This window comes from Poromitra crassiceps (assembly GCF_964638095.1).
Source record: "Poromitra crassiceps genome assembly, chromosome: 7".
In the NCBI taxonomy this organism is placed as follows: Eukaryota; Metazoa; Chordata; class Actinopteri; order Beryciformes; family Melamphaidae; genus Poromitra; species Poromitra crassiceps.
The window spans coordinates 41,998,482-42,017,897 of record NC_139628.1 but is presented as its reverse complement, the minus strand read 5'-3'; the positions used below and the strand labels follow the sequence as shown (position 1 = coordinate 42,017,897).

General features: G+C 45.3%; 1 protein-coding gene across 1 annotated transcript in view; it reads left to right on the top strand.

The window, feature by feature from the left end:
- Window positions 1-9,135: 9,135 nt before the first annotated feature.
- Window positions 9,136-19,416, top strand: part of dnah2 (dynein, axonemal, heavy chain 2) — a gene marked incomplete at both ends in the record, with an annotated part of 313,900 nt that continues 303,619 nt past the window's right edge. Inside the window, 6 exons of the mRNA XM_083640125.1 lie at window positions 9,136-9,177; window positions 9,311-9,481; window positions 10,598-10,826; window positions 14,954-15,064; window positions 15,944-16,182; window positions 18,555-18,746. Of these exons, the coding sequence (XP_083496251.1) occupies window positions 9,136-9,177; window positions 9,311-9,481; window positions 10,598-10,826; window positions 14,954-15,064; window positions 15,944-16,182; window positions 18,555-18,746 (984 nt within the window). The remainder of the gene's footprint in view (window positions 9,178-9,310; window positions 9,482-10,597; window positions 10,827-14,953; window positions 15,065-15,943; window positions 16,183-18,554; window positions 18,747-19,416) is intronic.

Here is a 19,416-nt window from a genome sequence, read left to right as displayed (position 1 = left end):
TACTGCCTACAGCCATGCCTGGTCCATCTGACACGCAGCCTACATCTGTCCTGTTACAGCTCTATACTGTAATATACTGCCTACAGCCATGCCTGGTCCATCTGACACGCAGCCTACATCTGTCCTGTTACAGCTCTATACTGTAATATACTGCCTACAGCCATGCCTGGTCCATCTGACACGCAGCCTACATCTGTCCTGTTACAGCTCTATACTGTAATATACTGCCTACAGCCATGCCTGGTCCATCTGACACGCAGCCTACATCTGTCCTGTTACAGCTCTATACTGTAATATACTGCCTACAGCCATGCCTGGTCCATCTGACACGCAGCCTACATCTGTCCTGTTACAGCTCTATACTGTAATATACTGCCTACAGCCATGCCTGGTCCATCTGACACGCAGCCTACATCTGTCCTGTTACAGCTCTATACTGTAATATACTGCCTACAGCCATGCCTGGTCCACCTGACACGCAGCCTACATCTGTCCTGTTACAGCTCTATACTGTAATATACTGCCTACAGCCATGCCTGGTCCATCTGACACGCAGCCTACATCTGTCCTGTTACAGCTCTATACTGTAATATACTGCCTACAGCCATGCCTGGTCCATCTGACACGCAGCCTACATCTGTCCTGTTACAGCTCTATACTGTAATATACTGCCTACAGCCATGCCTGGTCCATCTGACACGCAGCCTACATCTGTCCTGTTACAGCTCTATACTGTAATATACTGCCTACAGCCATGCCTGGTCCATCTGACACGCAGCCTACATCTGTCCTGTTACAGCTCTATACTGTAATATACTGCCTACAGCCATGCCTGGTCCATCTGACACGCAGCCTACATCTGTCCTGTTACAGCTCTATACTGTAATATACTGCCTACAGCCATGCCTGGTCCATCTGACACGCAGCCTACATCTGTCCTGTTACAGCTCTATACTGTAATATACTGCCTACAGCCATGCCTGGTCCATCTGACACGCAGCCTACATCTGTCCTGTTACAGCTCTATACTGTAATATACTGCCTACAGCCATGCCTGGTCCATCTGACACGCAGCCTACATCTGTCCTGTTACAGCTCTATACTGTAATATACTGCCTACAGCCATGCCTGGTCCATCTGACACGCAGCCTACATCTGTCCTGTTACAGCTCTATACTGTAATATACTGCCTACAGCCATGCCTGGTCCATCTGACACGCAGCCTACATCTGTCCTGTTACAGCTCTATACTGTAATATACTGCCTACAGCCATGCCTGGTCCATCTGACACGCAGCCTACATCTGTCCTGTTACAGCTCTATACTGTAATATACTGCCTACAGCCATGCCTGGTCCATCTGACACGCAGCCTACATCTGTCCTGTTACAGCTCTATACTGTAATATACTGCCTACAGCCATGCCTGGTCCATCTGACACGCAGCCTTCTTCCAATGTGTTCCAGTAAGACACCAGTATGACTGCTTTGTTCCTAATTTAGTCCTCTGCACAGGTCTGCTCAGCAACAGTGTGTGTGTGTGTGTGTGTGTGTGTGTGTGTGTGTGTGTGTGTGTGTGTGTGTGTGTGTGTGTGTGTGTGTGTGTGTGTGTGTGTGTTGTAAAGGGCATTTTACTGCAGGTACAGTATACTCTACACAGAATAAACCCATTTAGACAAGATGATGGTGTGTGTGTGTGTGTGTGTGTGTGTGTGTGTGCGCGTGTGTGTAGATGGGCTGATGGTGTGTGTGTGTGTGTGTAGATGAGCTGATGGTGTGTGTTTGTGTGTGTGTAGATGGGCTGATTGTGTGTGTGTGTGTGTGTGTGTGTGTGTGTGTGTGTAGATGGGCTGATGGTGTGTGTTTGTGTGTGTGTAGATGAGCTGATGATGGATCCGAGGGCGTCTGCTGTGAACACATCAATCCTGCTCATCCCGGCAGCAGCTCCCTGCTGACTCACCTTCACATTCTGTTCACTTCAACACACACACACACACACACACACACATTATACACATATGTCCACTCCCAGGTAGCCAGAAATAATGGGACTCTTTGACAGGGAAATAGGGTTCTCATCACGATACTAGAATGTCTAACTTCGATACCGATGGGGAAATGACAACACATCAAGAGGCATGAAAATAAATGAACATAGATAGATCGATGGATGGACAGACAGACGCACACTTCTCCATAATCTAGGCCCGATAAAACTCGTTAAAAACTTTGCACTTACACAGCAGATTACCCCTACTCTAGTCATCAGCCTATCAGAACACTTTTAGCTTGTTGAAGCAACAGATGCCCACCAATGAGAGGGAGGGAGAAATCTATTACTGTATGTTTGATTTTTCATTAAGTGAAAGCACTGCTGGTATCTGTACTGTTGCAAATTAGTATTGTATCCATCTCACATTTTTTGTATCGATACTTGTTGCAAATGAGTAGTGTATCCGTTTCTAATTGTTATTATATCGATACTTGTCAATACTTTTGACAGCCTTACAGGGAAAAAGATAATAAATCCACTCAGTGGTGTGTGGAGAAGATATACTGTATGGGCCATATATCAGGCAGACAATGCTTTCAATGCTTTTTGGCTTGATGCTGAGTATTAATTACATTCCAGCGTATTAGTCATAGTTAACAAGGCCATAATACAGCTCCATTTCATCCTATGCTTTGTTGCCCCCCCCCCCTCCCTTTTATTATGCTCTTTAGTTTATTAGATATGCGATCATAACTCCTTTGATTTGAATTTCTCAAATCTATTTTCACCATAAAAAGTAAACATAAATCATCCTTGAAAACTACTATTAGAGGATTACCCAAACCCAGAATGTTGCTGGTTCAATCCCCAGCAATGGATGTCTTCCAGCTGTAGCCTACACTGGCAACTGGATGGCGGCTGGTTATTTTATCTACGGTGCCCAATGAGTGCCAAAGTACTTTTGAGCACTGCGCTGCCTGGACCCTAAAACTAGAGGCCCACCCTGCTCTCTGATCAAACGCATGTGTTAGGGTGATATTTGTGTGCACATGGATATGCACCAAGACTCATTTTGGTTACTTCATTGCCCAATTTACCCATGGTATTCTTAATGTGTGGCTTTTGGCTATTTCCTTTTCTATGACATCTTTTCACTGAGCCGTATTTAACAGTACAGGGAATAGGTTTCCTCTGGATGACAGTTCTCAAAGGGAAAGACTCCAACTCATTAGCACTGATTAACTCTCAAACCAAACGTGTTTTACAGTTTGGGGATATAAAGTATGCACATAATAAATCAGCTTTGTTTTTAAGTCAAGTGGCCCTTTAAGCTGTTTGCCGTGCACTGTACTTGAAAGTGTTGGGAACTGAAAGACAGTTTTATTCATAACGGATGCTTTTCGAGAGAAACCATCCGCAGTTGGATTTTGTTGACTCAAATGTTTTGTGTGTGTGTGTGTGTGTGTGTGTGTGTGTGTGTGTGTGTGTGTGTGTGTGTGTGTGTGTGTGTGTGTGTGTGTGTGTGTGTGTGTGTGTGTGTGTGTGTGTGTGTGTGTGTGTGTGTTTGTGTGTGTGTGTGTATGTGTATGTGTATCTGTGAATTTCTCTTGTCTTTGGCAGTGAGGCACTGCCTTGTTTGGTGATACTAGGCAGGCAGCAACAGTTTGGACAGGTAATGGAGTTGAACTGCATTATGAACACTGTGTGCGATGATGGCTCCACCACACTATATCACCACCAAGAGCAGAGCTCCCCCATCCCCTCAGCTGAAGTGGGTTTGAAGGGAATTGAATGTTTAATCTGTTTTTAAATAAATCATGATGAGAAAGTGCACGGGGCCTCCTGTCGTCTCCTTCCCTGCTGCCGTTGGAGATGGGTTCAACTCTTGAGCAATCCAAGAGGCAGAAAAGTGGTTGTGTGTGAGAGAGCTCAGAGCACTCTGTAGGGGAGTCATCCCACCAACAGTACTTACCCTTTTAGAGTGAAAACACACAAGTGGCCCTGCTTCTCCTGGGGTCAACTGGTTGATAGGGATGCTAGTACATACGGCCCTCCTCCATTTTCACCTTGTTCTTTGTAAAAAAGCCTCGGACAGGTCACAAGGAAGAGGCAGACATGTGATACATTTTCCCCCCAGACATGTGAGACATGGGAAACAGAGATGTTCCATACTGTATATGCCAGACCATAGGGACTGCTGACATTTCAAAAAGGCACAGAGATAGCTATAGCATGCTCCAGACCATTCATTCAAAGGGGGATTTATAGGGGAATGGGAGATAACGTTCAGTTGGGGAGATTGTTTTTCTTTCTGTAGCTGTAGCTACATAGCTTATCTAACATTTAATAGCCTAACAAAATAACCTTGAGACACAATTAACCTAACAACTGAAACATATCAGCAGTTATGATGAGATTCTCCTTAGGCCTGATGCAGGGAAACGCTATAGTTAATTAAAACAACATGGTAGTTTTTTTTTTATATGAATTGTCATTTTAGCATTGTTTACACCTTACAGTTACACCAATAAATTGGCATAACTGGGATCTCAAATCACTGACCTTAACGGCTATCTAACAGGAGTCATTCTGTTTAAATTCATTAGGCTACCCTTTACACAATTTCACAGTAAATTAAAAACTATTTCTAATGTCCAAACTGTGTTAAATGTTGGCTAAATAATTCCATCCCGGCCATTGATTGAATTAATGTATTTGGGGAAGAAGAAGAAGAAGAAGAAGAAGAAGAAGAAGAAGAAGAAGAAGAAGAAGAAGAAGAAGAAGAAGAAGAAGAAGAAGAAGAAGAAGAAGAAGAAGAAGAAGAAGAAGAAGAAGAAACAAAACAAAGTTCGATACAATGCCATACACACTTTTGCAATCAGTTGTATGCTCTCCACCTTATAAACGTTACTCATTATCATAGGAAATAAAACTACACACCCCATATACTCGAAAATAACGACTCTTCCCTCCTGTAATTATTTTGCGACGCTGTTGAGGCCGGTTGAGGCGCTCAAGTGCTCATGCCATCTTCATGCCACCACTTCCTAATTACGATATTTCTGTCGGCACTCGAAGGCCACATCACTCCACCCCACGCGGTGTCGTTTCCGTGGAGACGTGTCTACACCACCATGGATGTTGTGGTCACAGAAAAGGAACTTTAACGACTCTATAACGTTCACTCACATAAACGGCGTTATACACCCGTGGCTGTTAGAAAAGTCACAGTAAACACTTAACTTTTGCCGTCGTGTTGTTTCAGGGTGTGAGGACTTGACAGCAGCTGCACTTTTTACCTGAGAGGTAGGTGGTTTGATTCATTGCAAACGTTAGCTTGATAGCTGTCTAAAACAAGCTAGCTTGTAAGAGCGCGCGAGTCACAATTTTAACGGTAACGTTACACAAAACAACCTTATTTTCACCCAGCAAGCTTCCATCCATATACAAATTCTCACTGCGTTTTTTTTATTACCACTGGATGCGAAATGGTATCACACTTGGCAGAGAGAGAGAGAGCTTTTGGCAGATATGCAGTAACAATCTCACAATAGCTCTACACTGTCAATATAGTCTATTGTCTTTTCCAGCAGCAGATAGTTAATCTGCCTGAAGCAGGCTGCTGTCTCCAGCAGCCCATATTAATGTTATTGATCACTGTCAACTTCCCTGCTGCCTCCAACCTCGCATCTGAAGGGAGTGTGTGCAGTTTCTTGGCTTTTCTCTTTCCAGTAAATGTTTCTTTTTTCATTAGCGCCCCTCTCTCTCTCTCTCTCCTTCCCTTCCCCAATAACCTGTCTCCTTTATTGCACACAGTCCTTAGAAAGTGACAACTTGGGAAACTGAATCAAAGTTTCAATAAAGACCGGACCGCTGTGGGCTTTGACAAGTGAGGTGGCTGGAGTGGAACAGAGAGAAGAAAGAGAGCGAGAGAGGACATATCAGTTCCAGAAAGATAAATAGTTCATGAAGCTGTTGACTTCACATTTTATTACTTTTGTCTCAGAATTTTCCGCCTGCCTGCAGCTTTGTCTGCCCACAAATTATTCATTGTTCTCCCCACAGGCCCCAGCTGTCAATCGCAGGATTAGGAATTGGTTGGGAAAATGGGAGTTGTAATTTTGTCATGAGCTCAGGTGCATTACATGCATACTTGCCAGGACCTTGATAAGACTATGAGAGCTGCGGTGAGACCTTCTAATCCTCACAGATTTACTCTGGGGGGTGCTCTCGGAGTCGATGTGAAGTCTAAGCGAGGTTGCCCCTTCCTTTCTTGAACGTTTGCACTTTCAGACGAGTGACTTTGAGCTTCCTTGTCCCCAGTGTTTGGAAGCTGACTGGGAGGTCGTGGCCATGGCGGACACTGTGCCGAAGCCTCCCCGGCAACCCCGTAGCTCCACCAGCAGCAGCAAGTCCAGGCGAAGTGGATCAACCAAGAGGCAGAAGGCCAAGAACACCAGCAAGACCCCTGTTCCCCAAGAAGAGGCCCCCCCTGAACCTGAATCGGGGGGCCCTCTTGTTGAGGAACAGGAGATCCAGGCTGCAGGTAAATATTGATGGTTACACACACGGGCACCCCTGCTACTCCTTGTGGTATATACGTATGCTTAGTGTGCACAGACTGCACACATTTACATGAACATTCATATTGCAACATGTGCACCATATAAATGCTATGTTTTATTTTCAGCACTTCAAAATAAGGTCTTACCCAAAACGTTCCAGAGTGAGTTTTCTATGATATGGGATAAGGGCAATATTTAGAATATTTATGCGCATCTAAATGCGATCGGGGCATTGAGAGTGGATTCCACCATGTATGCTAGTGCACGCACAAGGTGAAATCCATTTCTTTCCTCCAGACACTTTTCACAGCTTGATGCTATGAATATTTCCTTTGATATGGTCTCCAGCAAATCATTAGAATGACAAGGCATAACATAATTATCCTGTGTAGTACTCCTCCAAAAGGCCTAATTATGTAATTACATGATTACCTCTGGAAGGAAAAATTGCATGGTTTTTCTTCAGGAGTTTGGCTTTTCCCCATTTTCATTTATACAATAGTACAGCTCAACACAATTATATCAACCCTGAAGTCCAAACTACTGTCAAAAGTAATGACGGTGCTCAAAATGACTGAAAAAAAAGAAGAAAGAATAGCGAGGCTAGATTATTCTGACAATGTGAACCAGATGTAATTGTGAAAATTGGTGTCTCTCAATATGTCACTGCATTTTCAGAGGCTTATTGAAATGTCTTTTGTGTGTGTGTCTCTGTGTATTGTGTGTGTGTGTGTGTGTGTGTGTGTGTGTGTGTGTGTGTGTGTGTGTGTGTGTGTGTGTGCGCGCGCGCTTACATAAATCACAGAGGAGACACAGGTTGAAAGCAGCGAGGAGGCTTTGGTGGAGGAGGAGATGCCAGACCCGTACGCCATTAGCCTGGTAAAGCCATCAACCTGTTATTGGAGAGCTTGTCAACAGTGAAGAATTGGTGGTTACATTTTGTCCCAACCACCAACGGTGGCACTTACAAATAGGCGGGTTAGGGTTACAGTATCTACATTGCAGATGGAAATTAAAGGGGAATACCACTCAATTCAGGAATTCACATATGTTATTCTTGAGGTCTACTACAGTCCAATCAATGTTTGTGAACATGAACAACCCTCAAATCCCAAAACCAGATGACTAGAACCCACCTGCTGTGTCACCCAGATATACAGTGTTGCAAGTGCTTCATGGGAGGTGGATTTTGCGAGTTTGCCAAATGTTTTGTTTAAGCTTTCAGAACCAATTGAGCTTGATTCTACTGCGGCGATGCCGGTGCTGAACCGGAAAATGTAGCCCTGTTCAGTGAAAATCGCTCTCACTCTCTGAGCCATTTCCGCGCAATCTTTTCTAATTGATTCTCAGATGTACTGTACATGACATGACTTTAGAGAAGTTTTCCGGTTCTCACTTCACCTCACCTGGATATCTAGCCTCAGTAGCATAAACTAAACTTCCTTAGGGCAGACGAATTATGTACAGTATGTCCTGAATCCTGAAAGTTGGTATTCCCAACTCAGTGCTGATCACAGCTACCCAATGGGAAACTCGGGCTGCTCGATTATGGCAAGAATCATAATCATGATTATTTTTGACTGATATTGAGATCACGGTTATTTAATGCTCATTTACTCGTCGACTTGGCAACATCATGCATTTATTGAACTTGGGGAAAAAAATCTTTTTAACACTGGATTTCTTTTCTGTTCTGGAACTTTAAATATACTGGTATTTAAACAAAGAAATTAGTGAAAATAAAAGTATATTTTTTTTTTAATAAATATTGGCTAACTAAAATAAGTCATATATATAAAAAATAAATTTATCTTGTTTTCATAATTGTGGGAAGCCAAAATTAAATTAGATTAAATTGCACAGCCCTAGTCGAAACCAATTAATGCTTTGTTCTATTAATTAGTTAGCTATCTTTTCCCACTAACCTCACTTCACACTTTCCTTGCAGCTTCCTTTTTTTCTACCATTTTCTTTTTATAACCAGGGAGTTCAACTTTCAATGCGGGGAGAGAAAAAACAAAAGCAGAATAATGCCTCTTTAGGCCGCCAGATTTGGAGAATATGGAGATCAGGTTGTGATTGCTGGTGTGTGCTCAGTGAACCTGCACAGTCACTGTCCTCTCATCAATTGAATTAATAGAATTAATTACCACTCACTGCCTGGGAACACAGCGCTGGCATTTACATGCAGTGACCCATACCCCCTTCTCTGCAGTGCTTATGTATGTGTGTGTGCGTGCACGTATGTGCATGTATGTGTGTGTGTGTTTACACGCGCCTCCCCCTCGAAAATAACAGCTGCTGTGTGTGGGCTGTGATCACACACATGCACACACACACACACACTGGCACACACACATTTTGCCGTACCTGCCTGTTAGCATTATTCGACAAGACAGCTCCCTGTATAATCTGCATAGTGATATCATTTGGGTAATATTGGTGGTAGCTTAAGCACCACCTGCTGTGTGCTCAAATTGCCAGCGAGGGGTAGGGCCAGGTGGGTTTGGGTGGCTGGCGGATGGGGGGTGGGGGAGGGGGGGTGTCATCACAGAGTTAGAACGCAGCCTTCTCCAATTATGATTTACATCGTTATAATTGGGAGATACGGGTCAACGGCGGTAATTGCGCTAACTTTTATCGCCGTCTCCGGGGGGAGCACTGTGACATTACCGTGCTGCTGAATTCACTCTCTCTCCTCCCTCCCTCTTTGTCCTCGGACCCCCCCCCCCCTCGTCCACCCCCTCCATCCAGCGGGCGTTGTTCATCGGCTGCGTGGCCCTCTCTGGCGTGACGGAGGAGTCGTGGACGCAGGAGTGCGTGAGGGCGTTGGACCAATTCGTAGCGGACACCTCCATCACGACCATGGTGGTCTACGTGGACTCGAACGGCGGGCTGCGGGTGGAGTACGCCGTGCCCTCGCAGGTTACGGCACACACACACACACACACACACACCTCCCTGGCCAAATGTGGTCTGCAGGCTGCAGTAGAGTGCCGCACAGACAGACATGTGCCTCAACCCCAGTGAGATGTGTGTTACTGAGCCCTTAATGAAAGAGTTGTGCCCCATTGAGCCCTATAATGAATGTTCTGACTTTGGAAATCACAGGGGGGGGGGGGGGGTGCTTTGCTTATTTCCTATGAGAAGGTTCAGGCAGCTAACGTGTAGTGACAGCTAACAGCTAACGTGTAATGACAGTGAAACTAGTGCCTGGAAGTAAAGTAGGCAGATGGACCAGGAGGGGGCGTTTGGCTCGGGTGTGTTTTATTTAGCCATGTAGCTACTTTAGCGTGCATGTAGCTGGAGACAGGTGTTCGATCCCTTTGTTCGGGCTCTTTCTGCGGCCTCGTCCCGCTTGTCTGATACCTGTTCAGCTTTCATCCCGACTAATAGAAATGTCAAAAACACGATAGGAAAGCCGGACTGCGTGTTCTGCTCACAAGCCAAGAGATGTGACGCAGAGATAAGCTCCCAGGCCTCGTCAAAGACAGGCACGCCACACGCACACCTCCACACACACGCACACCTCCACACACACGCACACCTCCACACACACGCACACCTCCACACACACGCACACACACACACACGCACACACATTACAACTGATAAGAGCTCTTGTAGATTGCGGTAATGATGTCTCTGAATGCCAAGTGGAGCTGCATCTAAAGAGGCCCACAGGAATTAATAAAAATGTCTCCCATTTCATGGCTGCAGTTGTTTCCTGCTTTCGAGAGAACACAAAAGAGAATCACAGAATGCAGCGATTTAATTATGTCCGTCTGGACGCCTCGCTAAGTACGCCGCTTTTTCAAATTTTGCGTCCCCATAGTCGCTCTTTGTATTCACCCCCCCCCCCCCCCCCCCCCGTCACCTTTCTCCCGCCTCAGTCTTTCATTCTCTCCTGTTCTCTCCAGCTCACCACTCCATTTCCATGTCTTTCTCCTCCCTATCTCTCTTCATCTCCGCTGCCCCCCCCCCCCCCCCCCCACCACCCCCCATTCATCTCTCCTCTGCTCCACTCTCTTACATGGACAGGTGGTGGAGCAGCTGGCCTACTTCATCCGTGCGTCAGAGGCGGTAATGTCAGCGGAGACGTTTGAGATGGCCGTGCAGTTTGGCACGGTGCGGGGCGACGCCACCCAGAGCCTGCTGAGGCTGATGAACGCCGTGCACGCCCCCCCGGTCACCCTCAGCACCTCCTGGCCGGAGAGCATCAAGAACAACTACCTCACCCACATGCACCGCTTCCTCACCAGCCTCACAGGTGGGTACCACGGCCGCGCAGAGGGAGAGGGAGATGTCCAAATAATGATCATGACATCACGATCACATGGCAAATCCATCTTGCCACGTTCCAATCTATTGGTTTGAATGTGAACCACCAGTGGTTCGCACCAATCAGCATCTTATGAGGCAGCTACGGGGGCGGGCTTTAGGTGTGACGCCAGCGAGAAGCGAGCCCGTGATAGACGCGATGGACAGATGGTTCATCCAATCACCTGGCAGCTGTTTTTTTTAAAGTGCCTGCCCTTTGAAACGGTTTCCCGAGCGACTCGTTCTACTTTAGGAGACAGTAGTTCCCAAAAACCTCTGGACTCATATCTTTACCTAATGTTGACGTAGGGTTTAGAGGAGCATGTTTAGGGGGTCCCTTCATAAATCCAACATCAACTAGCGACAGACCTGCATCTTTTGCATTGTCACTTGCTCAGAGGGAGTGACTCAGGAACGCTTCTTCTGTGATCTGGGTTTCCCAAACTCAAACATAGCTTTCGGCTTTAAAATGAAAAGTACTTAAAAGTTAAATCCATGATTTGGAGCCATATTTCACCGCTTCCCTGTTTCTGTTTGAACAGCCATCATGCTATTATGCGCGAACCTTTGACATGCTGCTGTTTTCTTTTTCTTCCTTCCAATTCCTCGAAGGCCCATTTCTTAGCCGCACTGTTCCTTGAACAGCTCCGGATTTGTAACCGTTTCTAAAGCTAAAATCTAAAACATACCCTGCCATATACGCAAAATGTTTTCCCCTACAAAGGAGGAAGTGCATCATCACAATAAAGGTTCCAGTGCAATTCGCTCTGTCAAAATGTCACTTTGACAGCCAGCCCATTGATCTGTTCCACGCGGAGCGACAAGCGCGTTTAGGAAGGGGAGTCCTTCTTTCATCTTGCAGCCACAGAGATGCGTTCTGTCGTTCCCAAAGCCATGAAGGTAAACGCTCACGGGCGAGCTCAATTGAGAGACACACGGGGGTAATCACACAGTGTACTGGCGCGTTGTGATGGTTCAATTCCCATGCTAATTATCCCAATCAGTGTACAAAACGCCACTGCTTTTCAAACGCACAACACACTCGCACGCATGTACGCACTCACTCACAAACACACGTGTGCGCACACACACACCGGGAGTAAACAGAAACTGCACCCCCACAATTACAACCTACCCGAACCTATCTACCTGAGACAGATCCATGTTTCCCGGATAATCAGACAAAGATTGGATAATCCTGACAGAAGTCCTTTTCATTCCCTCAGCCCCCCGCAAATTCTCATTTTGCAATATCAGTTTCAGTCAATACGCTAACAATCAAAGGCATTTCAAGGATTTTGAATTCATAGACTCTCAAATCTGGCCTCCGGGGTAATTCTTTTTTTTTTGCTTTATCGAAACGTTATCCTAAACTTTCCATATTCAACAACAATGTATTCACGATGATGTGGCTGCAGATGGTGGGTTTACAGCATAAATATGTATGTAAGTGGAGAACACAGGTAATGCTATAGCCCCGGGTGTGCCGATTTCACCCGCCATGCAAGGCCCAGTGCTAGCAATTAGGGATGTTCATCAATTATCGAAAATCGATAATCGATCGTTAAGGATTGGAATCGATCCTGTGGCATTTGGATCGATTTTTTAATTATTAAAAAAAAAAAAAAAAAAAAATTTGGACTAGGTTTGGGTGGAATTCGTTCCTCCTCGCCCCACTCCATTGCACAGCCGACTAACGTGAGGTGGAGCTTCATATAGTCTCTAGTTTTCTGGCTGGGCACGGGCCTTTGTGCCAACAAAACTGTTTTAAACATGAGAAATTCACACCGGCATGCGCCGGGGACAGCAGTGTTGGAGAGGAGACACATTGAAATAAAGAGTTCATTGAGGAGAACACGTTGTCTTTCGTATTTTCTGCCATAGGCATTCATTTTGTTAAAAAAAAAAAAAAAAAAAAAGAAAATATTGAAAATTTTCTAAGTATTAATAAAATCGATAATCGATAATTGATCGTTAATTCTCACCGATTATCGATTTTGGAAAATTTTCAAAATGAACATCCCTACTAGCAATCACGCAAGCCGCTCATTTTGAGTTGGAGCTAGGCAGCGCCTCATTCACTGTGTCTTCGTCCATTCACTTCAATCTCACAAAGGTCAACTAGCCCGAGACAGCATGCACACAGACGCACAAACACAGTAACACACACACACACACACACACACACACACACACACACACGTTAAAGCATGCTTGCAGGCAGAAAGCAACACTCGTAGGCAGAAACACACGTACACACAGCTTTCTGTTTGGTGCTCTTTAGCGGTTTGCTCGCCTTCCGTGTGCTAGGGATGGGCATCGAATTTCGAATTTTCGAATAATCGTTGTAAGCAAGGTTTATGGAAAAATGAATGGCAGATGAAATCCCATGAAGAGGGAGATGGGGTGACTTTGGCACGCCTTTGACACTCAGACCTGAGCCTACTAAATATTTAATGAACCACTCATGATTGTCAAAACTGTTTTTTATTTTCGAAAATGTCAATGTCATGTAACATGTTCTTTACTTCAGTGGTGCAATGCTTGTTTGAGCTAAAAATCCACAGCAGAAGTTTTTTCTATTACCGTAAATTCCGGACTATAAGCCGCACCGGTGTATAAGCCGCACCTGCAAAGTTGACTATTTTTTTCTTATATAAGCCGCACCGGACTATAAGCCGCGGGTGTTTTAATGGTATTTTTTTTTTTTTTTTTTTATTGTGTTTTAATGTTTAATTACCATAAGGGTTCATGCACAGAGGGGATTGTCGGGAAAGAGATGGCTGTTTGAGGAAGCTCCCATTTATTAACATTTCAACAAAACAACATAACACAACACCACCTGTGTTGTTTTTTACAGTGCACACAGTGTCATACAGTGTCATACAGTGTGGTGAAAAGAGGGCAAGAGAGGAAATTAAAACTTATTATAGTTATATAGGATTTATAGTTAGAAAGAGAGATTTTTTTTTTTTTTTTTTTTTTTTTTTTTTTTGAAAAAATCCATAGATAAGCCGCACCGTTATATAAGCCGCAGGGGCCAAAAAAGGCCAAAAAACGGGAAAAAAGGTGCGGCTTATTGTCCGGAATTTACGGTAATTAATAAAGCCTTAGACATCAGGGGAGACAATGCAACATTTCACTCACAAAAAAAATAAAAAATTATTTTTACATTTTTAATTTTCTTTACATTTTTATTTTTATTTTCGAATTTCGATTAAAAGTCGACTTTGGCCAGCGAATTTCGAATAGTGTTTTTGCTAGAAATGCCCATCCCTACCGTGCGCCGAGTCGGCTTCTTGTTAATTTTCTCTCCCTCGGTGGTTTGCTGTCGCTGTGTTCTGTAGTTATTTTGCTTAAAGGCTAAAGGAAGGACTACATGTTGACGTCCGACTCTCCTCCTTCATCTCCTGATCCTAACAGTCTCTGGTCTCTGATAGTCTGGCCTTGTTATTTCCTTTCATCTCCATGCATCTCCATCACGGCCTCGTACGCTGGTTCCCCTCTCCGTCGTCGTTGGCACCGCCTTCACTTTCTCCCTGTAATGTTTTGTTTCATGTCACTAGATGATGTTGTTGTTCCCCTCCTGCACCTCACTCTCAAGCCACACTTGGTAAATATATGCCGTGCGCGGTCGGATGGAGAGAAGTGTTTTCCGGGCTTTCAGCGGTCCGCTGCCGTGGAAGTAGTAAACACTTGTGATTTTTCCTGCCGAGGATTGCAGATTGAATTCCATTTGATCTCAACACAAAGAGAATAAGTTACACTTTTGATTCGGCGCATCCTTGAGCTCTGTAGACGGCGGCGACCTGATGGAGTGACACTCTCTCTCGGTGCACTCCACTCTTTCATGGCGTTCCTCTCCTCGCACTTTGTAGACACAAAACCCCCGCAGAGAGCAGTGTTCTCTCCAGAGGCTATATGACTTTGCTGCCTCCGCTCTATTTTGAAAGGAACACAAACACTTTTTTTTTCTGCACAATCTGCGTTATTATGACTGTATCTCACAATCCAGTGAAAGTCAGAGCACCGCTGTGCGAGGTGTAATGTTCTATATCGTGATGTGTGTCTGAACAGATGCCAGGTTTAAGACCATGGGCAACACGGTGCTGTACATCCCAGCGGAGGCCCTGCAGCGCAGCCCTGAGGAGGCCAGCAAGGACAAGGAGCTGGTACAGAGACTGGAAAGTAAGCCTAAGGGTGTGTGTGTGTGTGTGTGTGTGTGTGTGTGTGTGTTTGTGTGTGTGTGTGTGTGTCTGTGTGTGTGTGTCTGTGTCTGTGTGTGTGTGTGTGTGTGTGTTTGTGCGACTGTCTTTGTCTTTCCATCCATCTCTCTGGGGATGCTGTCTAAAAGGTCAGTCAGACTTTATCTTTTGATCTGTGCTTCTCTGTTCAAAACGCCATTGAAGCTCTGGTGTCTGCTTCCTGAGTCTGGATCTTCAGATGTTTTATTTAATGAGGCACTGGGCTCCTCACCTCTCACCCTCTGGCTTCCACCTTCTTCATTGTCCTCTTCTCTTCCAACGCATGCTTTTATTTTGCCCTCTCCTCCTGCCAACCCTCGCTTCATCGGGGCATCTGGGTAGTGTACAGGTAGAGGTAGAAGCACACTCGCCTATCACCGCGGAGACCCGCGGTACTTCCGGCTTGGTCAGATGTTCCTACAGACACAATTGGCCGTGTCTGCGGGTGGGAAGCCGGTGGGGTATGTGTCCTGGCCGCTGCAATAATGCCTCCTCTGGTCAGTCGGCGCGCCTGTTCAAGGGGAGGGGAACTGGGGGGAATAGCGTGATCCTCCCACACGCTACGTCCTGCTGGTGAAACTCCTCGCTGTCGGGTGAAAAGTGCATGTGCTAGTCTATGGCTCTCCCCAGATCTGCAGATGGGGGAGGAGCAACGACCGGGACAGCAGGGGAAATTGGCCAAATACAATCCCCCGCCCCCCCCCCCCCCCCAAAAAAAAAAAAAAAGATATGCTAAATTGCTTCATCTCTCCTTTTTGTCCTCCTTTTCTCCTTCCACCTCTGTGTCTTCCCTCTCCTCATCACCATCACTCCATCCCTCCAGTTGTGGTGATCCACTGGACGCGTCAGATCAAGCAGCTGTTGAGTGCCCAGGAGACGGCAGATGTCAGGGACACCTCGGGCCCCCTGGAGGAGATGGCCTTCTGGAAGAGCCGCTGTGCCGACCTGCAGGGCATCAGCCAGCAGCTGAGGAAGCCGGCGGTCAAGCAGATCCAGAGCATCCTGCAGCTCTCCAAGTCCACCTACATACAGGGCTTCTGCAAACTGGCCCAGGAGATAGAGGTACCAGCAAGTTCTTAAAAAGCCTTACCCATGAATTAGCTCAAATAACACTCGGTAACACTTGCTATGAAGATCATGTCTATAATGCATTATGAGCACATTCATAAGACATTTTAATGTACCGTATTTATAAGGCTTTATAAAATTCTTTATAACTGTTTATAATCATGCATGGCAACTTATAGCAAGGCTTTTTAAGTGGTGGACATTGGTTTTACAAGTGGCATATCATAATAAACATCAATAATATGTTATAGCACGACTTTGTGAGCTTTAAGTAAAGCGACAGCACTATAAGGTTATTAGCAATTGTATGATACAATAACATAGTTATGAGGACTTATGAGCAGTATTTGCTGACCGTAAGTAAAGTGTAAAACAAACAAAAAAATCATTTTTTCAAACACTGTTTTCACTTTGGCATGGAGGTATGTGAATGTGTGCATTGTGAATGCTGAACTTATAATACATCATGTCCACTCTCACTTACCGGTGTAATACTTTATAAACCTTGCTATAAGTTGCAATGCTTGATTATAAACATTTATAAAGACTTTTATAAGCTTTATAAATGCACTATAATGTAATGCACTATAATTCATAATAACTTATGAATGTGCTCATAATCCATTATAGACATGACATGGAAAGTGTCACCTAACGCTCTTAAATAAGCTACATGTAATTGCAGGCTTTGAAATCTTAATTACAGTTGCAGGTGTCTTAAAAATATACTATTTTTTCCAGTCAACCCAATTATGCAGACCCCTTATTTTTTTTATTGTAAAACTTACATTTCCAACTTCCATTAAATGTAACTTGCGGAGGCCCACAGATTCCCTGAGGCAGCACCAGTCATATATACAAGATTGGTGTATTTTGTGAGTTCCTGTGTGAGAACATTTGACACTCCCCCGTGGTTCCATCCTGGTGAAAGTTGCGCTGCATTGCAGGCGGGTCAGTAAAACACACTTTCCACTTGGACAGTGATGGCCAGCTTATTTGAGAGAAGGCAGCCACTGCATCTGTGCATCGGCCTTCATAATGCAGGCAAGGTGTGGCTCACAGCACAGGCCAGAGACAGCACATTGGCTGCTGTAGACCCACCATACAGGCTCAGTGTGATGAATTATGGGCAAAGGGAGAATATTGAGGTTCTATCCACTGCACTTTACAGCCTGGAGTCGCCTTGCCAACGAGACAATCCATTTAACACTGTAATGCCAGCTCCATCCAACAGCACCTGCTTGGATGGGGAATTCAGGCAGTTCATGACTGATGACACTGGCGGACGCTCAAATCACACACAGTTACCTTACTGTATACAGCACACTGGAGCCAACATAGTGAATGGCAAACGGAAAAGGATGTGAGGGGAAGTCTCAGGCAGCCAAAGCAGGCTGTGGGGCAAAGCAGCATGCATGTTTCTCTCTTGTGTGATGTATGGAGCGGAGCTTGACATTTGCCATTCATCACAAGAGGTACACCACAACATGTCTGCAGATCACAGCCCGCAACTGACTGTGGGAAAGGGACAGGACAGTGTGTGAGTTTTTGGAGTGGGTTGAGGTGGTTAAGATATGCATTACATGTAGACCTGTACACAGTGTTGTCCCCAGTGTTTGAGTCCAAGTCCGAGTCAAGTCGGAGAGGAGTCGAGTCCCCATTACCTGGGTCTGGGGGTTACTAAACATAAGTATGAATCTACATGTAGATGGAACACATGTGGCTGCCCTTGCATGAAATTGAATAATGTTACGGTATTTCCGGGTTCTTCCGTGGAAAAGTCTATGAGATTTAACATGAGGGTTTCACTTAAATGCATAAAATAAGGTCTGTGGTTAACAAACGTGTACTGTCTGGAAACGCAAATCTGGGTTCCGCATGATAATCTTCACAAACGTGAATAACTTTTATGACTTTTGGAATGTAAATGTTTTTTTATAAAACACTTCAAAAGGCATAAAAGTAATTCATGTTGGTGAAGAGTATCATGCTGAACCCAAATTCGCATTCCCATAAACGTTTGTTAACCACAGAGGCACAGACCTTATTTTATGCATTTAAGTGAAATCCCCATTCTAAAACTCCATATACTTTTCCACTGAAGAACCAAGCGGCGGCGATTTCTGGATAAAGCCTACAAAAATACATCATCCCTGCAGTACTCTATAGCTATCAACATCTTATGGCAAATGATCAGGGCCTATTATGAAGTCCAACTCCTCATCTCCAACTTCCAAATCCAAATCAATTCATGCTGAAGTCCAAGTCGAGTCACCAGTCCTGAAAATGAGTCCAGGGCAACATGCTAGTGGATAGATATCAACAGTTTTTGAGTCTCTCAGCCCAGTTGTGTGTGTGTTCCCCAGAACGGCTCTCTGCAGGCCCAGTCCAACCTGTCCTTCCTGTGGCTGCTGAAGGAGCCGTGCGAGGAGCTGGCCGCGCTCCAGCCCAGCCGCGTGGCCCCCAAGCTGCAACACCTCGTCAGCCTCATCCGCATCATCTGGGTCAACTCCCCCCACTACAACACCGCGGAGAGGATCACCAGCCTCTTCCACAAGGTACCGCCTTTCACTGGGTCACCACGCTGGGGAGGTGTCAACTCACACCGGGCCCCTTCCCTTGACCTCCTTTACTCATCTCTCTCTCACTTCCTCCCCTCCCATCACTCTGGCACACACACATACGCACATATACACACACACACACACACACACACACACACACACACGCACATGTACACACACACACACACATACGCACATATACACACACACACACACACACACACACACACACACACACACGCACATGTACACACACACACACACACACACACACACACACACATACTCACATATACACGCACATGCACACACGCACATACTCACATATACACACACACACACACACACGCGCACATGTACACACACACACACACATACTCACATATACACGCACATACACACACGCACATACTCACATATACACACACACGCACATGTACACACACACACACACACATACTCACATATACACGCACATACCCACACATATACACACGCGCGCGCCGCAAGCCGCCCGTCATATTTCCTAACAGCTCCGCTGCAGACAATTAATTAACGTGCTCCTGTGAGGTCCTTTACACAAGCAATCATGTCTTTCCCTGCTAAGTCAGCGGAGCTACATTGGCAGATAACCTTCTGCTTTCTGATTGTCCTCTCACCAGTT